The sequence below is a fragment of the Geotrypetes seraphini genome, chromosome 19 (assembly GCF_902459505.1).
Source record: "Geotrypetes seraphini chromosome 19, aGeoSer1.1, whole genome shotgun sequence".
NCBI classification, from domain to species: domain Eukaryota; kingdom Metazoa; phylum Chordata; class Amphibia; order Gymnophiona; family Dermophiidae; genus Geotrypetes; species Geotrypetes seraphini.
This window is the reverse complement of record NC_047102.1, coordinates 19,407,437-19,421,485: the sequence shown is the minus strand read 5'-3', so window position 1 is coordinate 19,421,485 and position 14,049 is coordinate 19,407,437. Positions and strand designations below refer to the sequence as shown.

The window sequence follows — 14,049 nt, the reverse complement described above, 5'->3', positions numbered from 1 at the left end:
AAAGTATTAAAGGAAAAATTAAATCTGTTTTTGATATAAAAGTAGCTTTGCTTAAGGACCGTTTTACGGAGGAAAGTTGAAGCTCTGGAAAACGTTACTACATGCAGAAACTTGAGAACAGTTTCCTTAAATCTTTAGTTTAAAGTGACCTTGTGAAATGTTTAGGAAATATATGACTAGAATTTCGAAGACTCCAGAAGATTCCATTCCCCCCCCCCCCCCCAACTGCTCAGCTGCATTCTCTCTCCACATCTAGAGGAGATAGTCCTCAGAAGAAACAGCACCGGCCGTATTTATCGAAGGTTCAGGCATAACGTTTCTGGATGTAAAAGCAATCCTGGATAGATCCAGTTCTGAAATGATACTATGCTACTATGACAGTGACTTTGGCTCTGAGCTCTGATAAGCAAAATTAAAAACATTCTTGTTCCACCTTTCCTAACTGTGTGAAGTTAGTACATATGTTTTATGAACCTATCCTGGTTATGTTTAGTATTTTTAATTTTAATTTGTTTTTATGAAACTTTTACTCTGTACACCGCCTAGAAATTTGATTAAGCGATATAAAATTTTTTTTTAATAAACTTGAAACACATTTTCTGAATTGCATTAACAGGGTACTTCCTGATGTTTCTTAGAAACAAATTTTGTTTTTGAAACCTGGGGTAGTGCACACAAGGGCCTTGGTTTTATGATAATTTATAAAATTAGGCAACCTAATCTCAATTTAAAGAGGCTGTTACTTCAAAATTCAATCAACTAGGACCCTGTAACCTTGTTAGATGGAATCATGCAACCACCCAGTTGGTAGCACCAAATTGGTTGGTTTCAGGTATGCTGCAGCCTGCTGGTGAATATCCAGTTATTCCATGACCTATGATATCCTTAGGTCATGCTTCCTTGCCTCATCAATTTTTTTAAACTTATCACCTCAATAGACAGTATCTGGTCACTACACTAGTTGGTTTCTAGAGATTCAAGTCTGCTGGTTTTATCTGGTTACCCTATGGCCTATAGTATCTATGGGTGGCTTTTATGTGCCTTTTATTCCTTAGACAGCAGAGACGACACTTGAGAAAAACCCATGCATTGTTTGCCTTTTCACCAGTTAATGGCTGTAAATATTTAAAAATTCCACGAGCGACAATTCTCTTTTCAAGCTGCTATGCACGATAGTGATTTCAGGCATTTGTGCTCATTGTCTCACTCTTACCTTCAGTTTAGAAGGCAATTGGAGACCCATCTCTCTAACAAATTCATAGGCAATTAGGTCTCTTCATTCGGATTATTTCTGTATCCTTATTACTCTTTTGTGAACCGCATAGAACTATGTTGTTATGCAGTCTTGAAATTGATTTATTGTATTGAGTGAGTCCTTTGCGGTGCTGCAACTTCTCGGCCCTATTCCTAACACTTTGCATCTAATACCAACATGTTATCAACAGAAGTCCACCACATTTCTACTCTGGGTACTGTCAATGATTCATTTCTGGGGGAGTCACCACTTCTTTACAGACTCCAGAGCAGTAATGATGCTCTGCTCCAGCCCTTCCCACCCAGGCAACCTGAAAGAATTGAAGGGGAGGAGGTGAGCCTAGAACAGAGCAGTCATTCTCCTCCTTAATTCAGCACCTCTTCTCCTGTTGCTCCTGATTCTGGCTCAGCCCTACCTTTCTATACCGCTTAATCTACAAATAAGAACAAAGCGGTTTACAAAATGTATATAAAATTATATAAACAGTTTAGTTTTAAATGGTATAGAAAATTTTAAAATAAATAAATTCAATACAGCAATAAAATAACTCCATTAAAAATAGGAAAGATAGTTCAAACACACCAGATAAAATATATATTCATATGCAGAAAATAGAACAGACTCTAGTCAGCTGAGTTAAAAAAAAAGCTAATCGAAAATAATGTGCTTTTAAATTCTTTTTAAATCTTACTAAAGATTCATCTTTACTTAATTCTAAACTATTTCATAAAACTGGGACTAGGTAGAAAAATGCACAATTTCTAGTAGATGACATATGAGGTAAGGCTACTCTATTATCATCTAAAGATCTTAATAATCAACAAGGAGCATAAAACAATACTAATGACGATAAATATAGAGGCTGTAACTCAAAAAGAGCTTTATGAGCTAACATCAGTATCTTAAGTGAATCAATTTTTCAAAAGTACAAAGACCAGGGGACACTCAATGAAATTACATGTAAATACTTTTAAAACAAATAGGAGGAAATATTTTTTTTCACTGAAAGAATAGTTAAGCTTGCTGGAAAATGTGGTAACAGCAGTTAGCATGTCTGGGTTTTAAAAAAGCTTTAGACAAATTCCTGGAAGAAAAGTCCAGAATCTGCTATTACGATAGACATGGAAAAAGCAACTGCTTGCCCTGGGATCAGTAGCATGGAATGTTGCTACTCTTTGGGATTCTACATGGAATCTTGTTACTGTTTAGGGTTCTGGAATATTACTACTATTTGGGTTTCTGCCAGGTACTTGTGACATGGGCTGGCCAGTGTTGGAAACAGAATACCGGGCTAGGTGGACTAGTAGCATAGCCAGACATTCAATTTTGGATGGGCGCGAGCCCAAAGTGGGCATCTCTCTCTCTCTTTTCCTCCCTTCCCACTCCTACCCCCCCCCCCCGCAGCCTCTTTCTTTCCCTCCCTTCCCACCCCCAGCTCATGCAGCATGTTCAGGTCACCAGTAGCGGTTTCTACATGCTGCCAACGCTGACCTGGAAGCTTTTCCTCTTATGCAAAACACAAACAGAGAGAAAGCTTCAGGTCAGCTGCTGGCAGTGTATAAGAACCACTGCTGGCAGCCTGTAATTACTGGGTGAGCAGGTGTGAGCCCAAACAGAGTGGGGCAAGCCTGCCCCATGGCTACACCCCTGAGATAGACCATTGGTCTGACCCAGTATGGCTGATCTTATGTTAAGCCCTGTAGACTGCAAATACATCTTTACAACCTCCTTTTTAACTTCTGGCAGAGAGAAGGGAAGTGTTCATCAGTGATGTCCCACCAGTTACCTACTTTGGAGCATCTCTCTGCCAGGCTGCAGCAGGTCCTTACCTACAATGTCTTCATAGGCATTCTCTTCTAAAGTGCTCTTAGAACTGGACTTGTGCTGGTTCTCAGTACCGTTCTCAGTAGGGGATGATGGATAAAATGACTGAAGACTTGAAGTATCTTCAGCTTCCGTGGACTTTCTAGAAATTAAAAAACAAAAAAAACAACAAGAATTTGATCTTTGAGACAATATCTTTGATGACCTGTTCATGAGAGTTGTTTGCTTGCAAGTCCATTGCAAAGCTCTGTAACCAAAACAAGGCCGAATACATTTCTCAGTAAGGAAATGTCTTTAATCTGTTTTGGAATCTTGGGGAAATTCCTGCTATTATTAAAAGCACCTAATAGAATTTCCTCTGCTACTAGATGTAAAGTATGTTATGTAAATGCAACATGCTGGTATACATACAGCCCTTTGTAGTAGGATATTTTTTCAATTTAACCTTTGCACATTTTTTTTCTTAATTTTATACATTTGTTTTTCTTCCATACTTCTAGACTACTTAACTAAGAGGTCCTTTTCCTAAGCTACAGTAAAATGTGTCCTCAGTGTACCCTTAAAGTGTATCTTTCCTGGACATTAAGGCCATTTTTTTTTTTTTTTTTACCATAGCTGTAAAAACATGGATTTTCTACCTTTTGCATTATTGGCCATGCATAAATATTACTATTAACACAGTCATTTTTTTAAAATTACTGCATCAGCAATTACCGCCACCCATTTTGTAGGCAATAATAATAATAATAACTTTCTTTTTTCTATACCGCCACAATCTTGCGACCTAAATTCTATAAAAGACACCTAAAGTTAGAAGCCTAGATTAGAATGCCTAAGCCGATCTAGGCGCCTGACTTAGGTGCGCTAAACGCCAACACCTCCATAGAGCTCGCGTTAGTATTTTTCATTTAGCGCGTGGTTAGCACACGCTTAAAACGCTAGCGCACCTTAGTAAAAGGAGCCCTTAGTTATTTAAAAAGCTAAATCGGTGCTGATAACAAGCAATTATCACCTAATATTGGCTTAAATTAAAATTAATTGGATTGTAGGTGCCTACTAGTGCTTCCGGATTCAGGGAAAAATTTTTCAATTAAATTCGATTTGGCCTGTTGAATTGATTTTTTGATTCAATTCGACTCACTTTTCCTGCCCAATCGGGTGCTTCTTTTCAAATGGCCTGGTGGTTTTATTTTTATAGCCTCTTTACCCCCCCCTACCCATTTGCCCTCTCCAACCCCACCCCAGTGCTGTGGTGTAAACAAAACAAAAAATACTTTTCCTCTCTCTGTTAGGTCCTAGCTCAAGCTTGCCGTTAGGGCTCCTGCCCATTTGACGTTTTCTTTTTTCTCTGTGCTCACCATTCATCTTCTGTCTCTGTATCTTCCCTTTCACTGCCATATCCAACATTTCTGGTTCTTTCCCCGTTGTCTACCATCTCTCTCTCCCCCTCCCCCCCATCTTGTGCCATGGGTCAAGTCTCTCTATTCCCCTCTATGCAGCATCTCTCCCTTCCTCCCCTCCATTATGTGCAACACTTCTTTCTCTGCCCTCATGTATCATCTCTCCCTGCCCCCCACTCTATGTCCAACATTTCTCCCTCTCTTTTCCCCATGCATGTCTCCCTCCCCTCCACCAAATGCAGGATTTCTCCCTCCCTCCCCTTGATGCAGCAGCCTTCCATCCTCCTGTGCATCAGCCTTCAATCCCTCCTATCCCCCTGTACAGCATTTCCCAATTTATCCCGCCCCCCCCCCCCTTGTGAGACCTCAACTTTCGGGCCTCCTAAGGCAGAAGCAGCGGTGAGAGAGGCCAGTAGAGAGAGGCAGTGTGGTGAAGAGGCTTTTCGCAGCCTGCCTACCAGGGATTCCCTCTTTTGCATCATCAGTGATGCGGCAGAAAGAAGGCCCTAGCGGGGCAAGCCAGCAGCAGCCTGTTCACCACCTGTCTCTGCCCGCCGGCCTCCGCCACCGCTGCTTCTGCTTTAGGAGACCCGGACAAGTCAGGAGACTCAGGACTCACTAAATCGGTGAGTCCGATTTTTTTTTTTTAAAAAGTGCATCAGTGAATTGGGAAGCACAAGTGTCTACCACTTTCAGACTCCAGAAAGTAGTTGTGGTTAGAGGTGGATCATGGTCTGTTTTTCATGTAGGCGACTGTTTTCAACTTAGGCACCGTTATTTAGGCCAAGAAAATCCTGGCATTAAAAGGTTGTGCCTAAGGTTTGTACACCTACCAATGCCTAAATGCCTTCTGATGTGGCAGCGGAAAGGCCCTGCCGGGGCTGGCAGCAAGCAGCCTGTTTACAGCACTGCGTTTGTTGACCAGCTGCCGCTTTAGGAGAGCCACAGGTAAGAGATACCGGCTCTACAGAGTGTGGGGGGGTGGCATTGGATGCCAGACCTGGGGTGGTGGAGATGGACCAAAAGTGTGTAAGGGGAGAAGGAACATGGATGCTGGACATGTAAGGTGAGGGAGAGGGGGGGGGGATCAATGGATGCTGGATCCATAAGAGGGGGAAGGAAGAGAAAGTAACCCAGACCAGAAAGGAGGAGGGTTGGAAGGGAGGAACAGATGCTGGACCTACAAGTGGGGATGGAGGGATGATAGGGAAAGGAAAAGAGTGACACAGACCAGAAAGGTATAGTATAAAGTACAGTATTACAGTAGTTAGTCCTATTTTTAACAGTAACTCTCAAGAAATCAGAAACTACATTTATCTACCAGTTACCATGGGTGAGAGATATCTGAGAGTTTCCTGTATGTAATTGGTTCCACTCACCTCCTTTTTTATGTTTTTAATTCATGTTAACTATGAGAGAGGCAATATTAATATATTAAGGTAACAATTTAATATTTTCCAAAATTTTATGCAGCCTTATGATTGCAAATGCAAATTTGGTCAGTGGAAATGTTTGCACAAAGCTGAAAATTTTGCATATACGCCATCAGGCCTTAGAGGAAATACTGGCAAGTAGCTGAGCTACAGTATCTCTGTCATTTGTAGTCACCACTATATCAGTTATAAAACAGTTACCGGTAGTTCTATGAGAATATTAGGGGCCCTTTAACTAACGTAGAAACATTGAAACATGATGGCAGATAAAGGCCAAATGGTCCATCCAGTCTGCCCATCCACAGCATCCATTAACTTCTCCTCTTCCTAAGAGATCCCACGTTTCTGTCCCATGCTTTCTTGAATTCAGACAGTCCGTTTACTGGGAGACTATCTATCAACCTTTCTGCAAAAAAGTGTTTCCTCAGATTACTCCGGAGCTTATCACCTCTTAACTTCATCCTATGCCCTCTCATTCTGGAGCTTCCTTTCAAATGAAAAAGACTCGACTCATGCACATTTATGCCATGTAGGAGGGAGGGGTCATTTTTATTGAGATATACTTAAAAAATAGAAAAGGACAATCAAGAACAATAAGTCCAATAAAATGGGAACATGTCTATAGGTAGGAAATAGAATTACCAGGATGAAGTTGAATGCAAATAATAAAGAAAATATGAAAGATCCATGTCTTGATCAACATACAGTACTCAGTAGAACAGAGCTTGAACCAAAACAATAAGAAATAAAAGGATTCCATATATGATGAAAAGTATAAATCTTTCACCACTATACAAAATTCGTACTGGTAAATATTAAGCAGCATATTTCACCAATACAATATAGAAATTCTTCTTCCAGTATAATAAAACCATTTTTTATAGCTATCACCAGCATACCATCAAATAAAATAGAATGATGCTTAGAAAGAGGTGGTACAAGGGATACACATCGTAGAACTATAGTGGCATACTGAAAAGAACTGGTAAGCGATAAGACGGAGCATATAATGTCCCAAACCTCAGTCCAAAAAGAGAATATAAACATAGAGTCATATAACAAATGCTGAAAGTGCCCAATTGAGGAATGACATCTCCAGCACAGAGAAGACGACTTTGGTCAAGACTTGTTGCTTAATAGGAGTCCAAAGAGATTTGTTCAGATTAGGAAGCTGAAATGAGACTATTCTTTTTCCAAGATGATACAGTCAAGCTCCTGAGACCATATCTACTGGCTAGAGAGTGGTTTACTAGCTGTACAAGAAAGGAGGCCACGTAGGTATTTAAACATCTTTATCATACCTCCCCTTTCCTGCCTATCTTCCAAAGTATACATATTGAGATCTTTAAGTCTGTCCTCATATGCCTTATGATGAAGACCACCAACCAAGTTGAGTAGCCTTTCTCTGGACTGACTTTATCCTGTTTATATCTTTTTGAAGGTGCAGTCTCCAAAATTGCACACAATATTCTAAATGAGGTCTCACCAGAGTTTTATACAGGGGCATCAATATCTCCTTTTTCCTACTGGCCATACCTAGCATCCTTCTAGCTTTCGCTGTCACCTTTTTAACCTGTTTGCCCACTTTAAGATCATCACATAGTATCACCAATTCTCGCTCCTCTTTCATATACAAAACTTCTTCACCCCTCTAAACTGTACCGGTCCCTCGAGTTTTTGCAGCTCAAATGCATGACCTTACATTTCTTAGCATTAAATCTTAGCTACTAAATTTCAGACCATTCTTCAAGCTTAGCTAGGTCCTTCCTCATGTTATTCACACCATCAGGGGTGTCTGTTGCAGATTTTGGTATCATCCATAAAGAAGCAAATCTTACCCGACAGCCCTTCAAGCAATATCCCTTACAAAAATGTTAAAAATTTCATGCCAAAGAACTGAACTTTGAGATACACCACTGGTAACATTCCTTTCCTTAGAGAGATTGCAATTCTCCACTACCTTCTGTTGCCTTCTGCTCAACCAGTTCCTGACACAGAGTCACTCTGGAGCCCATCCCGGGGAAAGTGTGGTCTAGTGGTTAAAGCTACAGCCTCAGCAACCTCAGATTGTGGGTTGAAACCCCGCACTGCTACTTCTGACCCTGGACAAGCCACTTAATCCTCCACTGCCCCAGGTACATTAGGTAGACTGTGAGCCCACCGGAACAGATAGGGAAAATGCTTGAAGTACCTGTATGTAAACTATAAGACCATAAGAATAGTCTTACTGGGTCAGTAGCCCGTTCTCACGGTGGCCAATCCAGGTCCCTAGTACCTGGCCAAAACCCAAGGAGGAGCAATATTCCATGCTACCGATCCAGGGCAAGCAGTGGCTTCCCCCATGTCTTTCTCAATAACAGACTATGGACTTTTCCTCTAGGAAATTGTCCAAACCCTTCTTAAAACCAGCTACGCTATCTGCTCATGCCACAACCTCTGGCAATGCGTTCCAGAGCTTAACTATTCTCTGAGTGAAAAAATATTTCCTCCTATTGCTTTTAAAAGTATTTCCCTGTAATTTCATCGAATGTTCCCTAGTCTTTGTAACTTTTGATGGAGTGAAAAACTGAGCCACTTGTGCCCGTTCCACTCCACTCAGGATTTTGTAGACTTCAATCATATCTCCTCTCAGCCATCTCTTTTCCAAACTGAAGAGCCCTAACCTTTTTAGTCTTTGAGTGTGGTTGTAAAATTACAAAAAAGCAGTATACAAGTCCCAATTTCCCTTATTGTGGTGATATTTAGGTCATCGTGGGTTACACAATAATGAGATGAAAAACATGCAAAATCTGTTTTACTACTTGGGATCTAGCTAGGTACTTGGGATCTGGGTTGGCCACAGTTAGAAACAGGATGCTGGGCTTGATGGACCTTTGGTCTGTATCATTACGGCAATTCTTATGTTCTTATGTGAGCCAAGTATAGGACAATCAAGCCATTGTGACATCACTGATGAGTTTGGCTCTTAGGCACTGGTGGAATGAGGCATTATGACATCATAATATGAGCTCTGGAATGTTGCTGCTCTTTGGGTTTCTGTCAGGTACTTGGGATCTGGGTTGGCCACAGTTAGAAACAGGATTCTGGGCTTGATGGACCTTTGGTCTGTATCATTACGGCAATTCTTATGTTCCCTTATGTAAAATGTATGTAGAGCAGCTCATAACTGTAAAAACTATCCAAAGTATTTAAACACAAAGAATACACTTCTCACTGGTGCAAAAGTTCAACAGTAGTCCTGCTGCAACACTCCTTCAACCACTTCCTGTAGGATTTGCAGGAAGTGGTTGATGGCATATTGCAGCAGACAACTGCTGCTGAATTTTTGTCCCAGAGAGAAATGTATTCTTTGTCTTTAAATACTTTGGATTGTTTTGGTAAGCTATTACACTAGAGAGAGGATTGCTGTCTGTTTTTCCTCTCTTGTTTTGCCTCCGATGCAGCCCTTGGGCAAAATGTGGCAATATCAGGTATATGTTACTTTAAATTTCTTTTTGCTCTATACCCTATACTCGTTTGGTCTGCTCTTTGCTATTTTAAAATGCCTCTTCAAATAATTCCGATCATGATGATCTAATGTCCAGGAAATAAGCAATACATACTCTAAGCTGCTAAAACAAAATGTCTCTGCTTCTGCTTCCAAAGTCACTCCCTGGCTGTCAAAGTACACAATAAATATTTAGTACTATTCGTATCAACAAAGATCTCTGTGGGAGTGGTGGAACTTACCGTGTACTCCACAGACTGGATTAAAAACACATTAAAAAACCAGCCAATTCTCCTTTACCTCCCACAGCAAAAAAAACATAAAACAAATCTAAAAAAAATCTAGCACTAGTCACCAAAACCATACTGCAGATGTAAGAAATATTAGAAAACTGTCTCTGCCCTTTTTCCATTCCATTATAAATAGAAAGAAATCTTGTGAAAAAGACAAATAGCATTAATCCACTGGATGACAGGCAAAACTATATCCACAAGTTCTGGAAAACTCTAGCATGGAACTGCATCAGTAGCACAGATCAGACTTGGTCACCAGCAGTAATTTTATAAGGGCTTGAAATCCAGGAAGTGGTGGTGACCTCAAAACGTATCCAATTTGTTGGCATGAAAGGAAAAACTCCAGGGAGTTTCAAGAGTTAGAACTGTAATTTGTTATAAACACCTGCAGCATATCACTGAAAAAGTCGTTAATCTTTTAGACTGAGTCAAGATACACACACATTTTTTACACATTATAAATAACAGAAAAGTGCAAAGTGTCTGTATTTCAAAGCGGAGCAATGCTAAGCTTATAAAAATCACTACATGGTCTTTAAGGTGTCATGTTTTCCTTGCCATTATCTTCTTGGCATTTAACGATGCATAATATATTTTAGCCTTATTTGCACAATATTTTGAAAGACCGGAATAGCTATATGAGCTTTATATAGAGATTCAGTGTATATAACACACTCTCAGGAGCATCCCTGGATTGGGGGGGGGGGAGGGAGCTGATCTGGAACCCCCGGATCAGACCATCAGACCCCTAAATAAATGGCACCTGATGTCTCTACCTGTGATAAAAGTGTTGCATCATAGGATTAAAGAATATCACACATACTATACAGAGGTAGGTGGGTGACACTCTCAGGCTCCAACATCAGCCTCCAGTCACTGGGACAGGCCTCCCATTTTGGATGCAACAGACTTCTGATGAACTCTTGAGGCGATGGTATGATTCATTCTGTAAAAATCCAAATAAACCAAGAAAGGATGTCCAAAAAATCAATAACCACATAATCCAACAGGGCTCCCTGTTTCGCTAACACGCTTCTTCAGGGATTTGAGCGTCCATTCACCCACTTCCACTCCTGTTGGAGCCCTGTTGGATTATGTGGTCATGCTTGAATAGCTTTCAGCTTACTTTCCACGGAGCAATTTTTCCTGCTTTCTAACCCCAGGTCTACGTTCAAACAGCAATGTTCAGATAAGTGACTTCATTGAAAAATTGAAAAATACTAAAAAATTGTATAACAGTGAAAGTGACTTTTGAAAAAATTGAATTTGAAAGAGAGTTTTGAAAGAGAGTGTGCCTTTTTTGATAGATACTGATACATTATAGCTCTCTTATTTGGGAGTTTTTTGACCAAGTATGTGTCTGCTGGTCTCAAATTATATTTGAAACCAGCTTGTCTATGTGGGTAGCTATATAGAGCCACTATTGGACACCGAGGTCTTTTCTCCCTTTTGATATAATTCTGATACGTAGACCTGTACTTTGGAGGGTGATTTTTTGGTTATTGATGATTCATTCTGTTACATCCCTTCCGGATTCAATCCGGGAGTTGCAGAAATCCAAACCTTTTCCTGAGCATGTGCACTTCCTACCTTAGAGAATGAGTTAGAGCCCCCTACAGTTCAGTCCCAAAGCCAAACAACCATACCGGAACCAAATAAGGGAAGATGGGGGGGGGGAGGGGGGGAACCGCCCCGGCAACAACAATTTCTGTTAAGATCAGCTCTGCACAATATAAAAACAAGTAATAAATAGCCAAAAAGCAACACAAAAAAGACATTGAGGAACAATGTAGAACTGATCTGCTGTGTGCAACGAGCACCCACATGAAACAGCCATCGGCAAAATGCATACTCACAGAAGAGCGAACTGCCCTCAGGATCTGTCGACTTGCTGGAAGATCCTGAGGCCTATAAGGAGAATAACTGAGGCAGAAAGAAATGCAGGCGATTCTGAAAAAACAGAGCTTGCACAAAGAGGGCAGGTCCTATGGAATCCTAAAGGGACTAACAAAGAAGATTATCAAAGATAAAAACCTAATCTTCCATTCTGTCAGTGGCGTACCAAGGGGGGGGCGGGGGGGGCGGTCCGCCCCGGGTACCAAGCCCTGAGGGGGTGCTCCCGGTCCGGTCCAGTTACCCCCCCCCTGCGCCGGGTGTCGCGTCTGGAAACAGCCTGCAGCAAGATCGCGATGCCAGAGATCTTTGCCTGCTTCGACTGTTTCCTCCGCCACGGTCCTGCCCCTCCTCTGATGTCAGAGGAGGGGCGGGACCGCGGCGGAGGAAACAGCCGAAGCAGGCAAAAATCTCTGGCATCGCGCGATCTTGTTGCAGGCTGTTTCCCCAGGGCAGTAGCGTACCAAGGGGGGCGAGGGGGAGGTCCATCCCGGGTGCCGCCTTAGGGGGGGGTGCACAGCTGGCCCGGTCCCTATCGCGCTCCTACCCTCCCAGCGAAAGCAGCATCGGCGCCATTATCGAAAAAGGTAATGGCGCCAGGCCTTGGAGCACCAAGGCAGACCGCTTCTCCCCCCTCCCAGCCGAAACCCCGCTGACCATCCTATCTCTCTCCCCCCCCCCCAAGTGAACCTTTCTGACCCTCCCAGCGAAAGCAGCAAACCTCCCTCCAGTAGCGTCGGCTTTATCCTCCTTCTGCCGCATCACTGATGACGTCATCAGTAACGCGGCAGAGGGAGGAGAAAGCCGCGAAGGAGGTTTGCTGCTCTCGCTGGGAAGGTCGGAAAGGTTCACGGGGGGGGGGAGATAGGAGGGTCAGCGGGGGTTCGGCTGGGAGGGGGGAGAAGCGGACTGCCTCGGTGCTCCATTACCTTCTTCGGGCAGCAGCAGCGTTTACAATTCGCTGCTGTTGCCGGCTTCAGGCCTTGTTCTCTGCCGGGTCCTGCCTACTTCCAGTTTTCATGAAGACAGGACCCGACAGAGAGGAAGGCCTGAAGCGGGCAACATCAGTGAATTGTGAATGCTGCTGCTGCCCGATGAAGTTCAGGACATTGGGGAAGGAGCAGGGAGAAATCGGCTGCTGGCTTGGGGGTGAGGGTAGGGAAAGAATCGTGGAAGTGGAGAAATCGGCACGATGGCTTTGTGCAGGCTAGGGGGAGAGAGAAAGAAAGGAAAAAATAAAGAGGGGGGGCCAGGGGGAGAGAGAAAGAAAGGCAGAAAGAAAGAGGGGGACCAGGGGGAGAGAGAAAGAAAGGCAGAAAGAAAGAGGGGGGCCAGGAGGAGAGAGAAAGAAAGGCAGAAATAAAGAGGGGAGCCAGGGGGAGAGAGAAAGAAGAAGGATCAGAAGAAGGACCAGAGACTCATGAAATCACCAGACAAAAAAGTAGGAAAAATGATTTTATTTTCAACTTAGTGATCAAAATGTGTCCGTTTTGAAAATTTATATCTGCTGTCTATATTTTGCACTATGGCCCCCTTTTACTAAACCGCAATAGAGTTTTTTAGCGCAGGGAGCCTATGAGCGTCGAGAGCAGCGTGGGGCATTCAGCGCAGCTCCCTACGCTAAAAAACCGCTATCGCAGTTTAGTAAAAAGGGAGGGGGAATATTTGTCTATTTTTGTATAGTTGTTACTGAGGTGACATTGCATAAAGTCATCTGCCTTGACCTCTTTGAAAACCCGCGGAATATAAATGATAATTAACATTTTCTCTGCGTACAGCGTGCTTTGTGTTTTTAAAATTTTATTGTTGGTAGATCATTTTGACTTGGCCACAAAGGTAAGGGGGAGGGAGGGAGGGGAACTGCTGAAAGACATCTAATAATCCTTGCAGGCTTGACTGCAGGGAATTATTTTTGTAAAATCATGTTTTGTTATGTGACTGGCATTATCTAGACTTTAATTTCTATGAATGAATAGAATGAAAATGATATAAAATTACTTGCTTGTTTTTATGTGCGTGCGCTGAAGGAAAGTGGAGAGAGAGTGGGCTGAGGATGCTGAAGGGAAATGGGGAAGAGAGTGGGGAGAAGACGCTGATTTATAAATTGACAATTGTACAGAATATTGTTTCTTTTTATACTTTAATATAAACAATTCAAGGCTTGTGTGGATGGAATCAGGTGGTTTGCGGGGATGGGGACCGAGCTTACGGGGATTAGTCCAATAAAATTGTATTTTTTTATATCTCATTATTTGTTTTATTTTTATTTGTTAATTTATAAAGTGGTGATTGTTATGTATCAGTTTTTTCAAATTTACATCTACTGTCTTTATATTTTGCACTGTATTAGAGGACATGTGTTACTGTTTTTTGTGGTGTTGCATTGTATCCAGGGTCTGGTTTCTTGGAGGATCAGTTTAACTTTTGTCTACATATTTCTATTTTTAGTTTGTGATTATTCCAT

At 42.1% G+C, this 14,049-nt stretch overlaps 1 protein-coding gene across 4 annotated transcripts in view; it reads right to left on the bottom strand.

Moving 5' to 3' along the window:
- DENND2B (DENN domain containing 2B) overlaps window positions 1-14,049 on the bottom strand; it is a 363,764-nt gene that overhangs the window by 137,570 nt on the left and 212,145 nt on the right. For all 4 annotated transcript variants that reach the window (XM_033928054.1, XM_033928053.1, XM_033928056.1 and 1 more), the window contains one exon: window positions 3,085-3,221. In XM_033928054.1, coding sequence (XP_033783945.1) covers window positions 3,085-3,221 — 137 coding nt within the window. The remainder of the gene's footprint in view (window positions 1-3,084; window positions 3,222-14,049) is intronic.